The sequence below is a fragment of the Pterocles gutturalis genome, unplaced genomic scaffold (genome assembly GCF_000699245.1).
Source record: "Pterocles gutturalis isolate BGI_N339 unplaced genomic scaffold, ASM69924v1 scaffold26431, whole genome shotgun sequence".
Lineage (NCBI taxonomy): Eukaryota > Metazoa > Chordata > Aves > Pterocliformes > Pteroclidae > Pterocles > Pterocles gutturalis.
The window spans coordinates 63,549-77,538 of record NW_010103812.1 but is presented as its reverse complement, the minus strand read 5'-3'; the positions used below and the strand labels follow the sequence as shown (position 1 = coordinate 77,538).

Genomic DNA, 13,990 nt, shown 5'->3' with positions numbered 1-13,990 from the left:
ACCGGCGCTGCTCAGCAAGTGTCGGTCCTCCGAGCCCAGAACAGGAACAACAGGAACGCAAGACCCCACTTAAGGGTCATTTACTACAACAATACGCGTAAAAAGCCGAGAATGTGCCATTACAGTGCTGTAACCCCGCTCCAATGCCGCGTTTCCTCACCCCGCCAACCGCCCGGCGCCTCCTCAGCGCGCTGCCGCACTTACACAGAGAGCGCCAGGCCATGGCTGAGGGCGCGCACCGCCTCTTTGTGGTCTGCGGCCTGCGTACGCATGCGCGCTGGGCAGCACTGCGCCTGCGCGGTGGGCGGGATTTTGGAGGCGGGAAGGGCGGCAGGTCTGGAAACTTCTGAGGAGAGCAGCGGCGAGGTAGGGTAAGGTTATGCTCTCGTGGCTGGGGTGATGTTGGTAACTCAGTTTAGGGGGTTTGTTCTTATGAGGAAGAGTGTGAAATTAAGACAGCATATGAAGGGGCCTAGGGTGGTGGGTAAAGCAAAAGTCAGCTTTTTGGTAGTCTTTTGCAGCGCTCTTCTTGCTTTGTGCTGTGCCTGTTAGTTGTGGGGTTTTTTAGGTGGAGTAAGGTTGACTAAAGGAGGAGGGACTGGGATAGGAAGTTGTGGGTTTTTTTCTAGGAGTGTGTGTATGAGGCTGCGGAGGTGGCCTCGTATCTGCCTCTGTTCTGTTTTTCTCAAGATAGCAGTTTGGGGTGAGGGGTTTAGTGAGCTTCTGCATCTTTACAAGGTGAATGTCATTAGCATTGGGTGTGTGATTTGAGCAAACAGTTGTGTTCTTATTTAGTGCTTAATAACAAAAGTGTGTATATTGTTATTAGAAATATATTAGGAGAACTGGCCTTTTATATGGGAGTGCTTTGTCCTTGCTGCTTTGATAGGTCACTGATTGGTTTTGCACCTCTCAAACTGAGAGATTAGGAGAGGTTATTTATGCCTCTCACATATTATTCTTGAAATAAAGTATATTTTTTTAGTGTGTCTAAGGCAGTACTATGTATCTGATGCTATAGTTTATTAGAGTGCAGTGTTAGGGACGTGTCTCACAAGATGGTGTGCTTGTATCATATGATATTAGGTTAAGCCTCTAAAATAGTTTCAGTTGTTTTCATTGTAGTGTCAAACTGGGAATAGTCAGTATCATTTCTTAGTAAGGCATGTTGCTAGTTATGACTGTAGGATTGCCTCTTATTGAGCACTGAGTTGTTCAACAGTAGCTTTGGAAGTGGAAGGCCAATGTCTTTACTTTTCTCTTCCAAGACATTTTATTAGGTGCCTGGTTCCAGGGTGAATTAAGTGGTAAGCTAGCCACTACAGCAGTGATATCACGATGTGCTAGTTTGCGCCAAAATTAAATGCAAATTACTTCAGTCAGTAGATTATTCCATTGTAATTCCTAGGTATGATATGTACCATTGTAGATTAATGTAATGTGAAGCCCGCCTGGATGCGTTCCTGTGTGATCTGATCTAGGTGTCCTGCTCCGGCAGGGGGATTGGGCTAGATGATCTTTCGAGGTCCCTTCCAATCTCTAACATTCTGTGATTCTGTGAAATACTGGTAAAAATCTCAGCTAAAATTATTTGCTAAGGTTGGGATTTTCCTTTTGTGCTAGAACTGTGAGTTGTTTGGGTTTTTTTAATGATGTAAGCATTTCTCTCTGGTGTTTCTGTCCATTTGGTCATGTAGATGAATTGTCCCAGACCTTGTCTTTAATCAGTTTATTTCTTTTGGCCTTGAATGTAAGATAACCAGCTGTATAGTGTTAAGTAGGTTGAAGATAACAGGTATGTTTTGGTGCACTAAAAATTGATGTGATTATATGTAAATAAGCATGGATTGCAAATCTTTGTTACACATCAGTGTTTCGTTAAGAAGGCTGGTTTGAACCCTTCAATATGTGTAAAATCAGTTGCCTAGACTAATATTCCTGAGACAAGTAGCAAAAACTAATAAGCTTGCTTTAGGTGTATGCTTTTTAGATATGCTTCAAAACAAATGACAGCTTTAAAAGTAGACAAATGTTTGTTGTTCTTTTACAGTAGCGTTGAGGAAGACTCTAGCTGAGAATCATGGAAGTCTTGGTATTAGAGGTACGCTGGTGTTTTTAAAAGTCTAAAGGATTGCTGTTTATTTTAGTGCAACTCTCTGGAAGTCAGATTTATAAATGAGATTATGTCTCTATTTCTATTCAGCAGCAATTTCTTACACTTCTGGGGTAATATATGGATTATACATGTTTTGTCATTTCTTTTAGGTGTTTATATTGGTTTCATCTCAAAAGAGGTTACTAAAGATGCAGCTAAAATCTAAAATGGAAGATGTGCAACATAATCCTAAATAGAGTGTTGTGTAGTACTAGATTCTACTGAATTCTACAAGAGATTGTGGAAAAAAATTGTTTTTCCAGAATACATTTAGGACAGCTGATGCCCCCTGACCGAAGTGATATTCCATGCCGTATGGTGTTGTGCTCAGCAATAAAAGCTGTGAGGAAGGAGGAGGAAAGGGGAATGTCTGTGGTTAATTGAATTTGTTTTCCCAAGTCAGCGTTATGCTTGTTTTCTTGGAAATGGCTAAACATCTCCCTGCCCGTAGGAAACCATGAATGCATTCCTTATTTTGCTTCACTTGCACGTGCAGCTTTAGCTTTACCTGTTTAGCTGGTCTTATATCAGCTCATGAGTTTTCTCGTTTTTACCCTTCCAGTTCTCTAACTCATCTCATTGCAAGCGAGGGAGGAAGCAGCTGTGTGGTGTTACTGGGATTAACCATCATTAGCTGGGGACCCAGACCAGCTGAAATATTGGGATATAAAGGCTCACAAAGGCCGAGCAGAAAGTTCTGATGCCGTTTTAAATAAGCTGTTGTGTAGATTCTCTGAGCGTGAAGACAGGCCCATTGATGGGGTTTGTTGTGTGTTTCGGGTTTTTTATACATACTTCTTGACAATATGGAAGTAAAAAGCTTTATGCCTCCCTACTTTTCCCACTGTTTGGGTTCACCAGCTTTTTTAGATAATTTATGTGCTAATGAAATTTACAAGCTGAGAAGTCATTTAATGAATGAATGCTCTGAAGTTGAAAGATGTTTTGCTTGTTAACCTTCTGTATGCTATGTATCCAGTTCCTGTAAGTTTAAGGTGCTGCGCTGAAGGTATTATTTTTACATTTGCTTCTTAGATGTTCTTAAAAACATCCTATCATGTTCAGAGGAGCTAATATTATTTTTGTTGTCTACCCCTTGCCCCAGATTGAAGATCCAGGTTGCTTTTGGGTTACTATGAAAGGATGTGGGCCTTACATAGTTGATGAAATACAATATAAAAACCTGAATGCTGAAATGAATCAGTTCTATGATAAATCTTATAAAGATGTGGATGATGTAAAACCCCTAGCAGTAGAAGAAGGCCAGGTAAAATCATTGCTATATTGTAGAGGTAGAAATAATCTGTTATTTGCTTTGATTTGGGGGTAAAGCATCCAAGATACGCGTTAACTTTTTTTTTAATATTGCTGTGTAGAGGAGTAGATAATGGCATCTGTATGGGTTGTATCTTCTTGTCTGTAAACTTCATAACTACATAAGCTGCAATGCCAGCATTTTAAAAAGAAAAATGAGGGCTGTGTAGTAAATACTATATTCTTGCCTCTAAAAAAATAGAGTGTAATTTACTCCATTTACAAGGACCTACTGTCTTGTTTTTTCTTTTTCAGATTTGTGTGGTTTTCAGTGAGGAACTCAAATGCTGGTGTAGAGCGGTTATTAAATCAATCATGTACTGTACAGATCATTATCAAACAGAATGTTTTCTTGTGGATTATGCCAAGTACATTTTTGTTAACGCGAAGGAGTAAGTGTTTGCATTTCTTGATGCTGTCACTGTATTTTTTGTTAATGCATACAAATACTATTAATATTTATTGAGATTGTTAGGGGCAAGGCTTTGGTTTGGTTGAGATGTGAGCTGGGGCCACAAGAAACTGCCAGCCATATGATAGGCCCTTGCAAGTGTGGATGCAAATCAGTCTTTGTTTTGTGAGTTTTTAAAGATGTTTTCTGGTTTTTAAAGATTTGAAATGGAAATAACGGCAATTTGTTATGACTGAAATGTCTGATTGCCAGTTAACATTATTTGTACATACTTTCCTCTCTGATTATATACTAAAAAATTTTAAAAAATTATAACCAGTGAAGATCATTCACAAAGTATATATAGAAGCAGGGTTTCACTTGCTGAACCAGCTTTTGACATCTAGACACAAATATGTGGGTATTTTTCCACTGCTATTTGCTGGCTTGTGTACTTTACTAAGAGCTGACTGTCTTGACATGGTACAGAGAAGGTGCTTTTACAGGTTCCCAGTTTTTAATAAAACCGCTATGTTCTGTTTCTAAAATCTTGAAAAATGTGTTTTAAAAAAATAACTGTTTCAATTCCTAGCTAGATTTAAAGTTAATTTCTCTAATAAAATATGCCGCTTTGAGTACAAGAAGCTTTATCAAATGTTTCTTTGCAGTATTCTGCAAAATTAAGAAAGCTTATTTAAAATATTTTAAAATAAATCTCAAGTTAAATAATGTTTTAAAATTGAAAGTTATAATATTGGAAAGCAACTTGACAATGCCTTGAGTTTAAAATATGTTCAAGTAGAAGTAAATGTGTGGTTTACTACTTTTTCATTGCAAAGTAAAAATTTGAACAGAAGTGATAAATATATGGTTCTTAAAAGCTGTATGCAGTGTCTTGTTATTAAAAGTCTCCAACCAATCCAAATGTAAAGCATAAGATTAACACTCTAGTGATAGCATTATAAAGAATAAATTCTTTTTAGGAAAATGAGTACAAATGCAAATTAATACATTTGTTAGACTCCTTTCTTGCTGATATTAATCGTAGGTGGTTTCTCATACAGCAGTAATAATTGCAAAATGGAATATGCAGTGCCAGGTGGTATACGTGGTAGTATGAGGGCTAAATATCATGAAAAGACTTCAAACTGTGGTGGCAAAGGATCAGAAAGATTTTGAGTAAATAGTAAGTGTATTCATATCCGGAGCAAATCTGTTCACTAATTGCTCCTGGTAGCACCTCTTTGTTGGAGACAAAAATAAAACAATGGTTCTGGGGTATTTCATGGTGGGAGCCACTATTCTGGAAGAACTGTATTGTCAGGTGCAGGGTAATGGAAGGATACGGATGAGACCAATTACTTCTGGAGAATAAAATTGCTTTATAAAATAAGTGAGTTTTTTGTGCTTTGTTTTTAAGCATTCGGCTTGCACTGGAAGCATTTATGCAAATCCCATATAGAGCAAAAAAGTGTAGACTCTATCGCACAAAGCCAGTGACGTTGCGTGTTGACTTTTGTGAAGATACTGCAAAAATAGTGTAAGTAGAGTTTAATAAATGTATTCAATTAATAAATTTCCTAAGTGTGAAGTTTTATTGCAGAAACCCTTTTTAGGAGATGTTTTTCAAGAATCAGATTTGTAAAACTGTTTCTATTTCAGAAGAGCAGTTCTTAAACAGAACTGCTTCCTTAATGATTTGGGGTTTATTTTTCACCTGAATCTTTTGATATTTATTTTAAAACCTTTGGGAGTTTAGACAAGTTTCTGGCAGTTGTTGCCCTTTGTCTATCATCCTAGAGCTGTGTTTCTTGGTTCCTAGCATGTGAACTTCTTTACTAATCTGTCTGTATGTGCTGTTTCTTATAGATGCTCATGTTAATCCTGATTTTTTTTTTTTTGTGGTAGTTACATGCTTAGCTGAACTGAAGTTCTATTCTATAGGTGTTCATAGTAGCTTTGTTTTTCCCCCTTCTGTCTCTTTTTCTTGACATATTTTGTATTCCTATTGTGCTTTCCTTATATTCATGTAATTTTTTTCTCACTGTGGTTTTGAAGCACTTGAGTAAGGTTTTCAGTGGGGTCTGGTGGTAAAGAGAAATGCTTTTGTATCCTTGAGTTCCAGGATGCTATTGTCAAAGCTCCTGCCAACTTGAGAGGGACATAATCAGATCACTGGGGAATATGGCTTCACAGCAAGACAGCTGCTTTGGTTTGTGTCATTAAAGAACATTCAAAATTACGTGTGGTCAAGCAGTTTATTTCTTTTATATTCTTGTTTGGAAGAATAAATTAGTATTTGACTTCCACTAGTCTGACAGAACAAATACTAGCATGGTTTGGTTAGGAATAACATACATCTTGAGTGAACTGTTGTGAATTATCAAAAAAGTAGTAGATTGTCTCATTTTGTTTACGGTGCTGTTCATCTGATTCTTTTTTGTTTTATACTTAAAGTTGCAGAAGATGCTGAAGAGTGAACTTGATTTTTCTGCTACAGACCTTTCAGTCTTCAGCACTCCAATGTTTGTGGAGTTCTTGCTTTATTTTTGGTTTTTCTGTTTCATTTCTAACCATCATATTTTATGTTGGATGTAAGCCATGATACCTTGACAAAGCAATATCCAGTAATTTTTGATCAGTTCATTTTATTGATGAGCTGAAACAGTATTATTAAGACTGAAGTTACATTCTAAGTAGTAAGATTCTGCTGATGTGTCTAATTGGTACACTTCTTAAGATTTAGCATGACTTGAAATAATTTCTTTACATGCATCCAAAGTTTTTTCAAAAATTACCGCTTTAATTTTTGATGATGTCGGGTAACTGGTTGCATTTATTTTCCTAGGCCAGCCAAAAGATGGGATAGTGCTGCTATTGTGTATTTTCAAAACCTTCTCAAAGGTAAATAAAACATCCTGCCAAAATCATGATTGGCACTTCTCTTTTGGGGAAAATAAACTGATAGAGAAATGTAGTGCTGCTGTTTATATACTTGATTATCTCCAATAATGTTGTATATTAAAGAGAAAAGGAGCTACAAAAGGGTTTTTGTATGGACTGACTGAGGCAAAAATATTCGTGGGGCTGCATCTTGAGTACTGTGGGCCTCCATGCTGCATAGATTTTGATAGTTGACTAGAACTGTATGGTGTATGGTTCTTGTACAGGCTAAATAAGGTAGCACTCATGTAACAGTTGTTTTGAACAGTGGAGCCTTTCTGTCTATTTACCATAAATCTTTGAATCAGCATCACAGCTGTATTGCTGTAGTTTTTTACAGAGATGGCATGATCTGGCTTATGCATTTACCGTTTCGGTTGTTTGACAAGGATGTAAGCACCAGCTCAGAAGAGAAACATCTTTATAGTTGTTAACAAACAGATTGAGCTCCAAGTAGTGATTCAGTAAGCTGGAACTTTCTTCAGTCTGTTCTTGTCCTTTCCCATGTTTGGTGTTTCAGTAGGTCATCCAGTCTTTTTCATATCAAGCCTTCTATTTTGGTATGAGACAGGTTTTGGTCTTACTAGAAAAGCAGCTCTTTACTGAGATTTTTCTAATCTTCTTGCTTGTATGCGTCTATCTAAAAAACTACCTACCTGGTTTCTCAATAGTATAACAAACTCCACATAACATGTATTCTGGGAGGAGAGGCTGAGTTTATGAAAGGAAGAAAGGGCCTTTAGGCAGATAGTTTCACACACTAAGTAGTGAGAAGTGCTATGTGCCAGTTACTTATTTTTTTTCATGACACATCTATGTGTCACTATGCAAAGTAAAGGCTAGTAAGGAGCAATAATAACATCGAATTTAATTTCATAGATATTCCCTGTCTGTACCGTAAGAAGTAATAACACTTTTTTTAAATTGTTAGCACATCACTGGTGTATGCAGAAGTAGTGCTTCACAGTTTACTAACAGACTTTATCAGCTATGTTTGTTTAAATTAAGAACCTAACCAAGCTATACAAATGTGCAAGTATAACTTCTTTCTGGAAAAGTAAATGTCAGGTTTGGGAAGTAGGCTAGAAGATAAACCAAGACTTTTGGTGTAGAACTAAGACTAGTTTGTGTGTTTCAGTTCTGTCTTTCTTCAAAGACTAAGGACAACTTCATTTTTGTAACTTTAAGTGTTTATTGCCTTGTTACTTTCTTATCTATTTAGAAATTACTATATTTATGTTAGCTTCTTTAAAGACATAGGTTACATATGTAATTGTGATTTCTATTTTTGTCTGTCTCAGAAAGTAGAAGTGAAAAATACTGATAATTTGTTAAGGATTTAATCTTTTTACTTGCTCTTGTATTTATTACTACATTTAGCAACTACACAAATGAGAGCCAAGTTATGTGCAGTAGAAGATAACACATTTGATATTTTCCTTTATGTAACAATAAAAGATGAAAAGGTAAGATACTTTTACATCTACAGACCTGTTCATGCACTTTGCTGTATAAGTTATAACTTTGTGATTAGTTTAATGCTGAAAAGCATTACTTGCAAGTGAGTTTTAAAATTTCTGTCAGATACAGTAGAAGCTAAATCATTCACTTATTAGAGGTTTTGTTTTATATTTCTATTGCTTGTGAATTTTTGGAGGAGTTCCAAGGGGCAGAAGTCTCTGACTCTCTGTGAACCTCTTTTTGGAAGGTATTGATGAGCAAGTGAGGTCCAGCAAGTACTTCAGATGGACAACTATGTGAATAATTTAGTGCACTTTTGCACCTTTTTGTGGTATCATACTTAAAGATGTTTCAATAAGGCAGTTGCATAGTATTATAAAAATAAATAGAAATTCACACCTGCTTTTGCATAAGACAGAGTCCTCAAATATTTTTTTTGGGGGGGCAGGGGGGAAGAAAGCACCTAGTTCCACTTGTCAAAATGTCTAACTTTTGCTAAATCTCTGCTGTAGCTATTGGCAGACTTAAGCAGCTGTATGATAGATTAAAATGAATTTATTTGAATACTGCTTCTACTCAAGTGTTTTACCAAGGCCACTGGAGCTGTGGTCTTTGCCGTAGACAATAACTTCAGTGGTACATATTAATTTGACTGTCTTCTCTCGGTTCAGAATCCCAGTTAGCAGTAGTGTCACTCATCTCTGAGCCAGTGGATCTTAAGAAGTTTTAGGTTTAGTATTACTTTATGCCAGATTTTGATGGACACTGAAGCAAAAGAAAATAAATCAGCTTGACTGACAAACAGGTTTTTAAAATTTTTTAGGGCTGGTAGAAAAAGTTAATTGAATACAGAATTTTAGGCAGAAGCATGAAACTGACAACTGATTAACACCTGTTCAGAGAACATGCAGGAAGATATGACTGACTTTATTATTCTGGAGTTAATATTCTTCAGAAAGCATTTGCTGATACTCCGTATGTCTAACTGCTGTTGTTTGAAGCTTCAAATAAGTTCTAAACAAGTACATAGTGGTGATTCGTTGTTGATACTTACGAATAAAGGTCTTGGTTTTTTAGGTATGTGTTAATGATGATCTTGTCTCAAAGAACTTCGCTCGTTTTGAGGAAGCTAAAGGGAATACAGGGAGTTCTGCAGATTATCAGGAAAACCAGACCTCAGTAAATGTTGAGTCTCTTCCAGTGAAAATTGTTAATCCTGCACTAGCTTTCAGGCCAGTGTTCTTTCAGGAGAAAGCATCAACGAATCTTGAAACAGGTGGGAACCATGTGTGTTAAACAATCATATATGCGGTGTATCATGTGTTCAAATCCAACAATTGGATTAAATGGTGCCCTTCTAACAAATGGTGCTTATGTTTCAGACTTTACAAAGACCAATGAAATCAACAGATACAGGAATACTGTAAAGCTTTTTGTACTATATAAGACAAAGGGAGGCTTGAGAGCAAGTTATATGAGCATTTGTTGATATGCTTGACAGCTTTGCCCCATCCCTGGAGGTGTTCAAGGCCAGGCTGGATGAGGCTTTGAGCAACCTGGGCTAGTGGAGGCTGTCCCTGCCCATGGCAGGGGGGTTGGAACTTGATGATCTTTAAGGTCCTTTCCAACCCAGACCATTCTATGATTAGATATTATTGAAATTACTTGTGACATTGATCGATGATGCATTATTGTTTGTTTTTTTTCAGTTTGGAGGGATTTATTAGAACAGAGGTGATTTCAAAACTAGTGTTGTCTTGCTTATAGTGATTCAAGTCTGTCTTCCTTTTAAAAAGTATGCAGCTTTTCATCCTCCATCCTTGTCTGCTCAGTTCACCCACATAGTTATCTTTACATAAAGATAACTATTTTTTTGGTTGTTCTTTTTGCCATTGGGAAATGCTACTAGTAACTAAACAAGTCAGTCGCAACCTACTGTAAATAAAAATATTGGCTTTTTATGTGTTCAGATAATCAGAAATGTGTTTCTGTATCTTTTTTAAATTTATCTTTCTAGGTCTTGCTGTTTCCAGTTCCTGTCTTGAAGAGACATACCAAAGGTCAAGCACAGATCTAAATGAAAGTACTTCATCTGTAAGTGTTATTTTGTGTTAAATTGTCAAAGAGGAACTAAATTAAACATGTAGGACAGATTAGGAAGTAGTCCTCTAGCTTGTTTGTCTATGTAACGTAGATCGGGGGGACTGCACTGATTCTTGATGCAGTTAAAAAAGAACATGCTACTTCAGTTTCTTTTTTTAAAATTGCAGAAAATTGAAAAAAATGTACTACAGTACTTGGAAAGGTTGTGCCTCCTTTTCCCCTCCTTTGCTCTAGTTTTATGAAGATGATAGCTGTCTACACTACACATTTTTCTGAATATATACAAATGTAAATTTTAATGTTTCCCTGAAAACAAAATAGTCCTTATGCTATACCATGGTAAACATTAATTGGAGTCTCTTCTTATTTGTTGATTCATCTAATATTTTAAGTGTCTAATCTGGTCTTGCTGCTTTCTCTCTTTTTGCTTGCCATTTCCTGAAACATTTTCAGAAGGTCAGCACTCATTCTTGAGCATTAGACTGTATACTGAATTGCCCAGTTGGAGATATTATAATATCCATGGGAGGAAAGGAACATGAACGGTTAGATTCTAGGCAGATAATCACTGTTGAGTGTATCCAATCTCGCCTTTTCTAAAGAGCCCATGTGCTGTTCCATGTCCTCTTCTGTTAGATGTTTTAAAGGAGAAATTCACTTTTATGATATCAGGTCAAGGGAAAAAAGGAGGTTTACAGAAGTTATTTTTTACCTCTGCTGAGAATTGACAACTACTCCTGAACTTAAACTGTAATACCTTATTAAAACATTTTTGAAAGAATTATGATGAAAGTAGTAGTGTGGATTTTTACTGAAGCAGAGCAGGATTACCTTTATACCTTTCTGCAAACAGTCAGGTGAATTATCTTTACCAGCCACTTGATTGATGCAAGACTTTGACTAAGTCATGCCTGTTGGATGCTGGTGACTAGTGATGAACGCTAGAAAATCCCCTGTTCAGAACCAGACATCTCCGGGGTAACTGGGTCCTGTATCTGCTACTGGTTACTCCCTTGAGGATTTGCATTGTTGTTCAGTTTCAGTTCATGTGCATTGTCTTTCTATGTATACAGCTGGGTAACCTGTTGTTTTGCCTTTCTGTTTGTGGTGTGCAGGCTTTCCATTATTTTTCTTAATTTTGTTTTAAAAATGAAGATGTTGAAAAACCAACTGGTAGTGTTCGTACTAGCTCAGGACCCCAATTATGACCATAAGTTTGAGATGTGACCGTGAACTAATTTAGCTTTTGTGTGGGCAATGTTCTTTCTGCGTGCTTGATTCTTCGTAAAGGAAATACTGTTCTGTAACAAATTAGACAGTTTTCTGTAGCTTGTTTCCTCAAAAATTTTAAATACAATAAATGCTTTTGAGTTGTATGTAAGCTAAAACCCTTTAATTGAGTACTGCCTTTGTCATCTCTTTATCATGTGGTTTCAGAGTTTTCAAAATCTTAATGAAGAAGGAAACTTCGTTTTTCTCAGCAACAAAATTGAGCCATCATCAACTCTGGAAACAGCACCACTTTTTGCTGGTCTGAAAAAGGTAATGCTGATGTAAGAGATGACATTGAATTTATTGTTAAGGCTAGTATCGTGCCCCAACTTTAGCTACTAAGTATTATAGTAATACCTAATTTTGATTGAGGAATGTCTAGGAGGTTGTTAATGTGGTTGAATAAATGAAGCTTCAAAGAGATGCTGTAAGAATTACACAGATTTCTTCCAGAATATCAACTACAGCCACAAGTCATAGGATTTGAATTTTAGTAATTTAACTCCTCAACCCAGAAGAACTTTTTTCATATTGCATGTTAAGGACTTTTATTATGTAGTGGGTCAAAAGCTTTTAAATCACTTGGTATTGTGTTTTATCTTGTTAAAGTACACAGTTTTCATGTGGAACTCTTAATTTCTCTTTCTGTAGGAACTTACTCGGAAAAAAATTTTAGGCCCTAACTTCACAGCATCTTACTGCTGGCCACCAGTTGCTCGAGGATGTGATGTAGTTGCCATCTCATATCAGGGAGATGATCCTTTCTTATATATTCCACCAGTTCTTACATTTTTGCAGTCACAAAATTGCTACAAAGCCTTGACAAAGAGGAATGGAGTATGTATATATTAGAGTAGTAACAGATTTTCTGTTCTAAAGTGTATGATCCAAAAGGTAGTGGATGGTTTAGAATGTGTACATTTAATGTGAGCCTACTGTATCTTCACGATGCTTGCCAGTTTATATAAGCCCTCTGCTTAGAGGCTTATGGAGGTGGACTGCATGAACGTCAGAGTCTAAAACTTATTTATCAAGTAATATCTAACAAGTGGCTAATTTCATATCACACTGCTACTTAATGAAGCTTTGTTTTTAAGGGGATAGCATGTAGTCATTAAATTAAAATTTGTATTAGCTGTTTTAAGTATTATAATTAATTTTCTAACTTATATTGGATCGCAGAAGTGTAGAATTATTGAGGTTGTGAGGGACCTCTGGAAAATGCCTAGTACAAGCCCAAGTAAGACAAGATGGTCCTGCTTCTGTTAGATTTTTGGACCTTTTACTGTGTGTTGCTGCACGCATCCTTTTTGTCTCCAGGTAACCTAGTTATGGTTCCTTGGGTCTGTAACATCTGCATTTAGGAGGCAATATAGTACTAAAAGCTTCAGTTTTGACGTACTTAAAGACCTGTGCTGCAGATCTTGTTTTTGCCCTAAGTGCTGAAGTAGTACGATTCTTAAGATTCACAAGTCTTGTCTAATACTGTGGTGTAAAATTTTGTACTTATGTACATAGCCGCTAGCGCTTATTTTATGTCCTGGGTGGAAGAAGGCACAACTTGTTTTTGAGCTACTGAAAACGTACGAGAGGTGCTCCAGATGGCTCCATCCAATGTTGATAATACTTGGGCAGAACAAAGAAGAAGCTGAAAGTGTGAAAATCCGAGGATGTAAGAATACTTTCTATCTTCTTAATTAGGCTTGAAAACAATGTGGGTTGCCTTAATTGCAGGAGATTGTGAAAGAAGCAATTTATACTTCACTTTTTTATTCTATAAAGTGATAATTCTATTTAATGCTATAACTCTGTAGTAATACATGAAGCTTCAGTAGTGCTGTTTGAAAGTAAATGCTATTAAAGCTGTTCGAATATCTACATGTTCAGCATCTTTTTAATGAGTTCTGTAACAATTATTTTTGAGCCAAATTAGTGGTAGGGATTTTCTGAAGTTGATGTTGAATTAGGATTAAGTGTAGACTTTATTTAGAACCACATCTTATAATACCTTTTTTGATACATGAGCATCCATTGCTGGACAGAGGTACTGGGTCTGTTGGGGATGGAGTTAATTCCCTTCATAGACTGTATGGTGGTGTGTTTTAGATTTGTAACTGGAACAGTGTGGATAACACCAGTGTTTTGGGTCTTGCTGAGCAACACTTGCATGGCAGTAAGAATTGTCTTTTTCCCAGTCTGCCACACAGCGAGTAGGCCAGGGGTGGGCAAGAAGCTGGGAAGGGATGTGGCCTGGACAGCTGACCCAAACTGACCAAAGTGATATACAATACTGTATGAGGTCATGCTTAGCAATAAAAATGTGAGGGATGGAGATAATCTGTTGAGTGGCT

At 36.8% G+C, this 13,990-nt stretch overlaps 1 protein-coding gene across 1 annotated transcript in view; it reads left to right on the top strand.

Annotated features, from left to right (window-relative positions):
• Window positions 1-2,080: 2,080 nt before the first annotated feature.
• Window positions 2,081-13,990, top strand: part of LOC104471498 (putative ATP-dependent RNA helicase TDRD12) — a 29,146-nt gene continuing 17,236 nt past the window's right edge. The window contains exons 1-11 of the mRNA XM_010086856.1: window positions 2,081-2,101; window positions 3,261-3,422; window positions 3,725-3,861; window positions 5,281-5,400; window positions 6,709-6,764; window positions 8,184-8,269; window positions 9,342-9,540; window positions 10,282-10,358; window positions 11,805-11,909; window positions 12,291-12,476; window positions 13,158-13,311. Of these exons, the coding sequence (XP_010085158.1) occupies window positions 2,081-2,101; window positions 3,261-3,422; window positions 3,725-3,861; window positions 5,281-5,400; window positions 6,709-6,764; window positions 8,184-8,269; window positions 9,342-9,540; window positions 10,282-10,358; window positions 11,805-11,909; window positions 12,291-12,476; window positions 13,158-13,311 (1,303 nt within the window). The remainder of the gene's footprint in view (window positions 2,102-3,260; window positions 3,423-3,724; window positions 3,862-5,280; window positions 5,401-6,708; window positions 6,765-8,183; window positions 8,270-9,341; window positions 9,541-10,281; window positions 10,359-11,804; window positions 11,910-12,290; window positions 12,477-13,157; window positions 13,312-13,990) is intronic.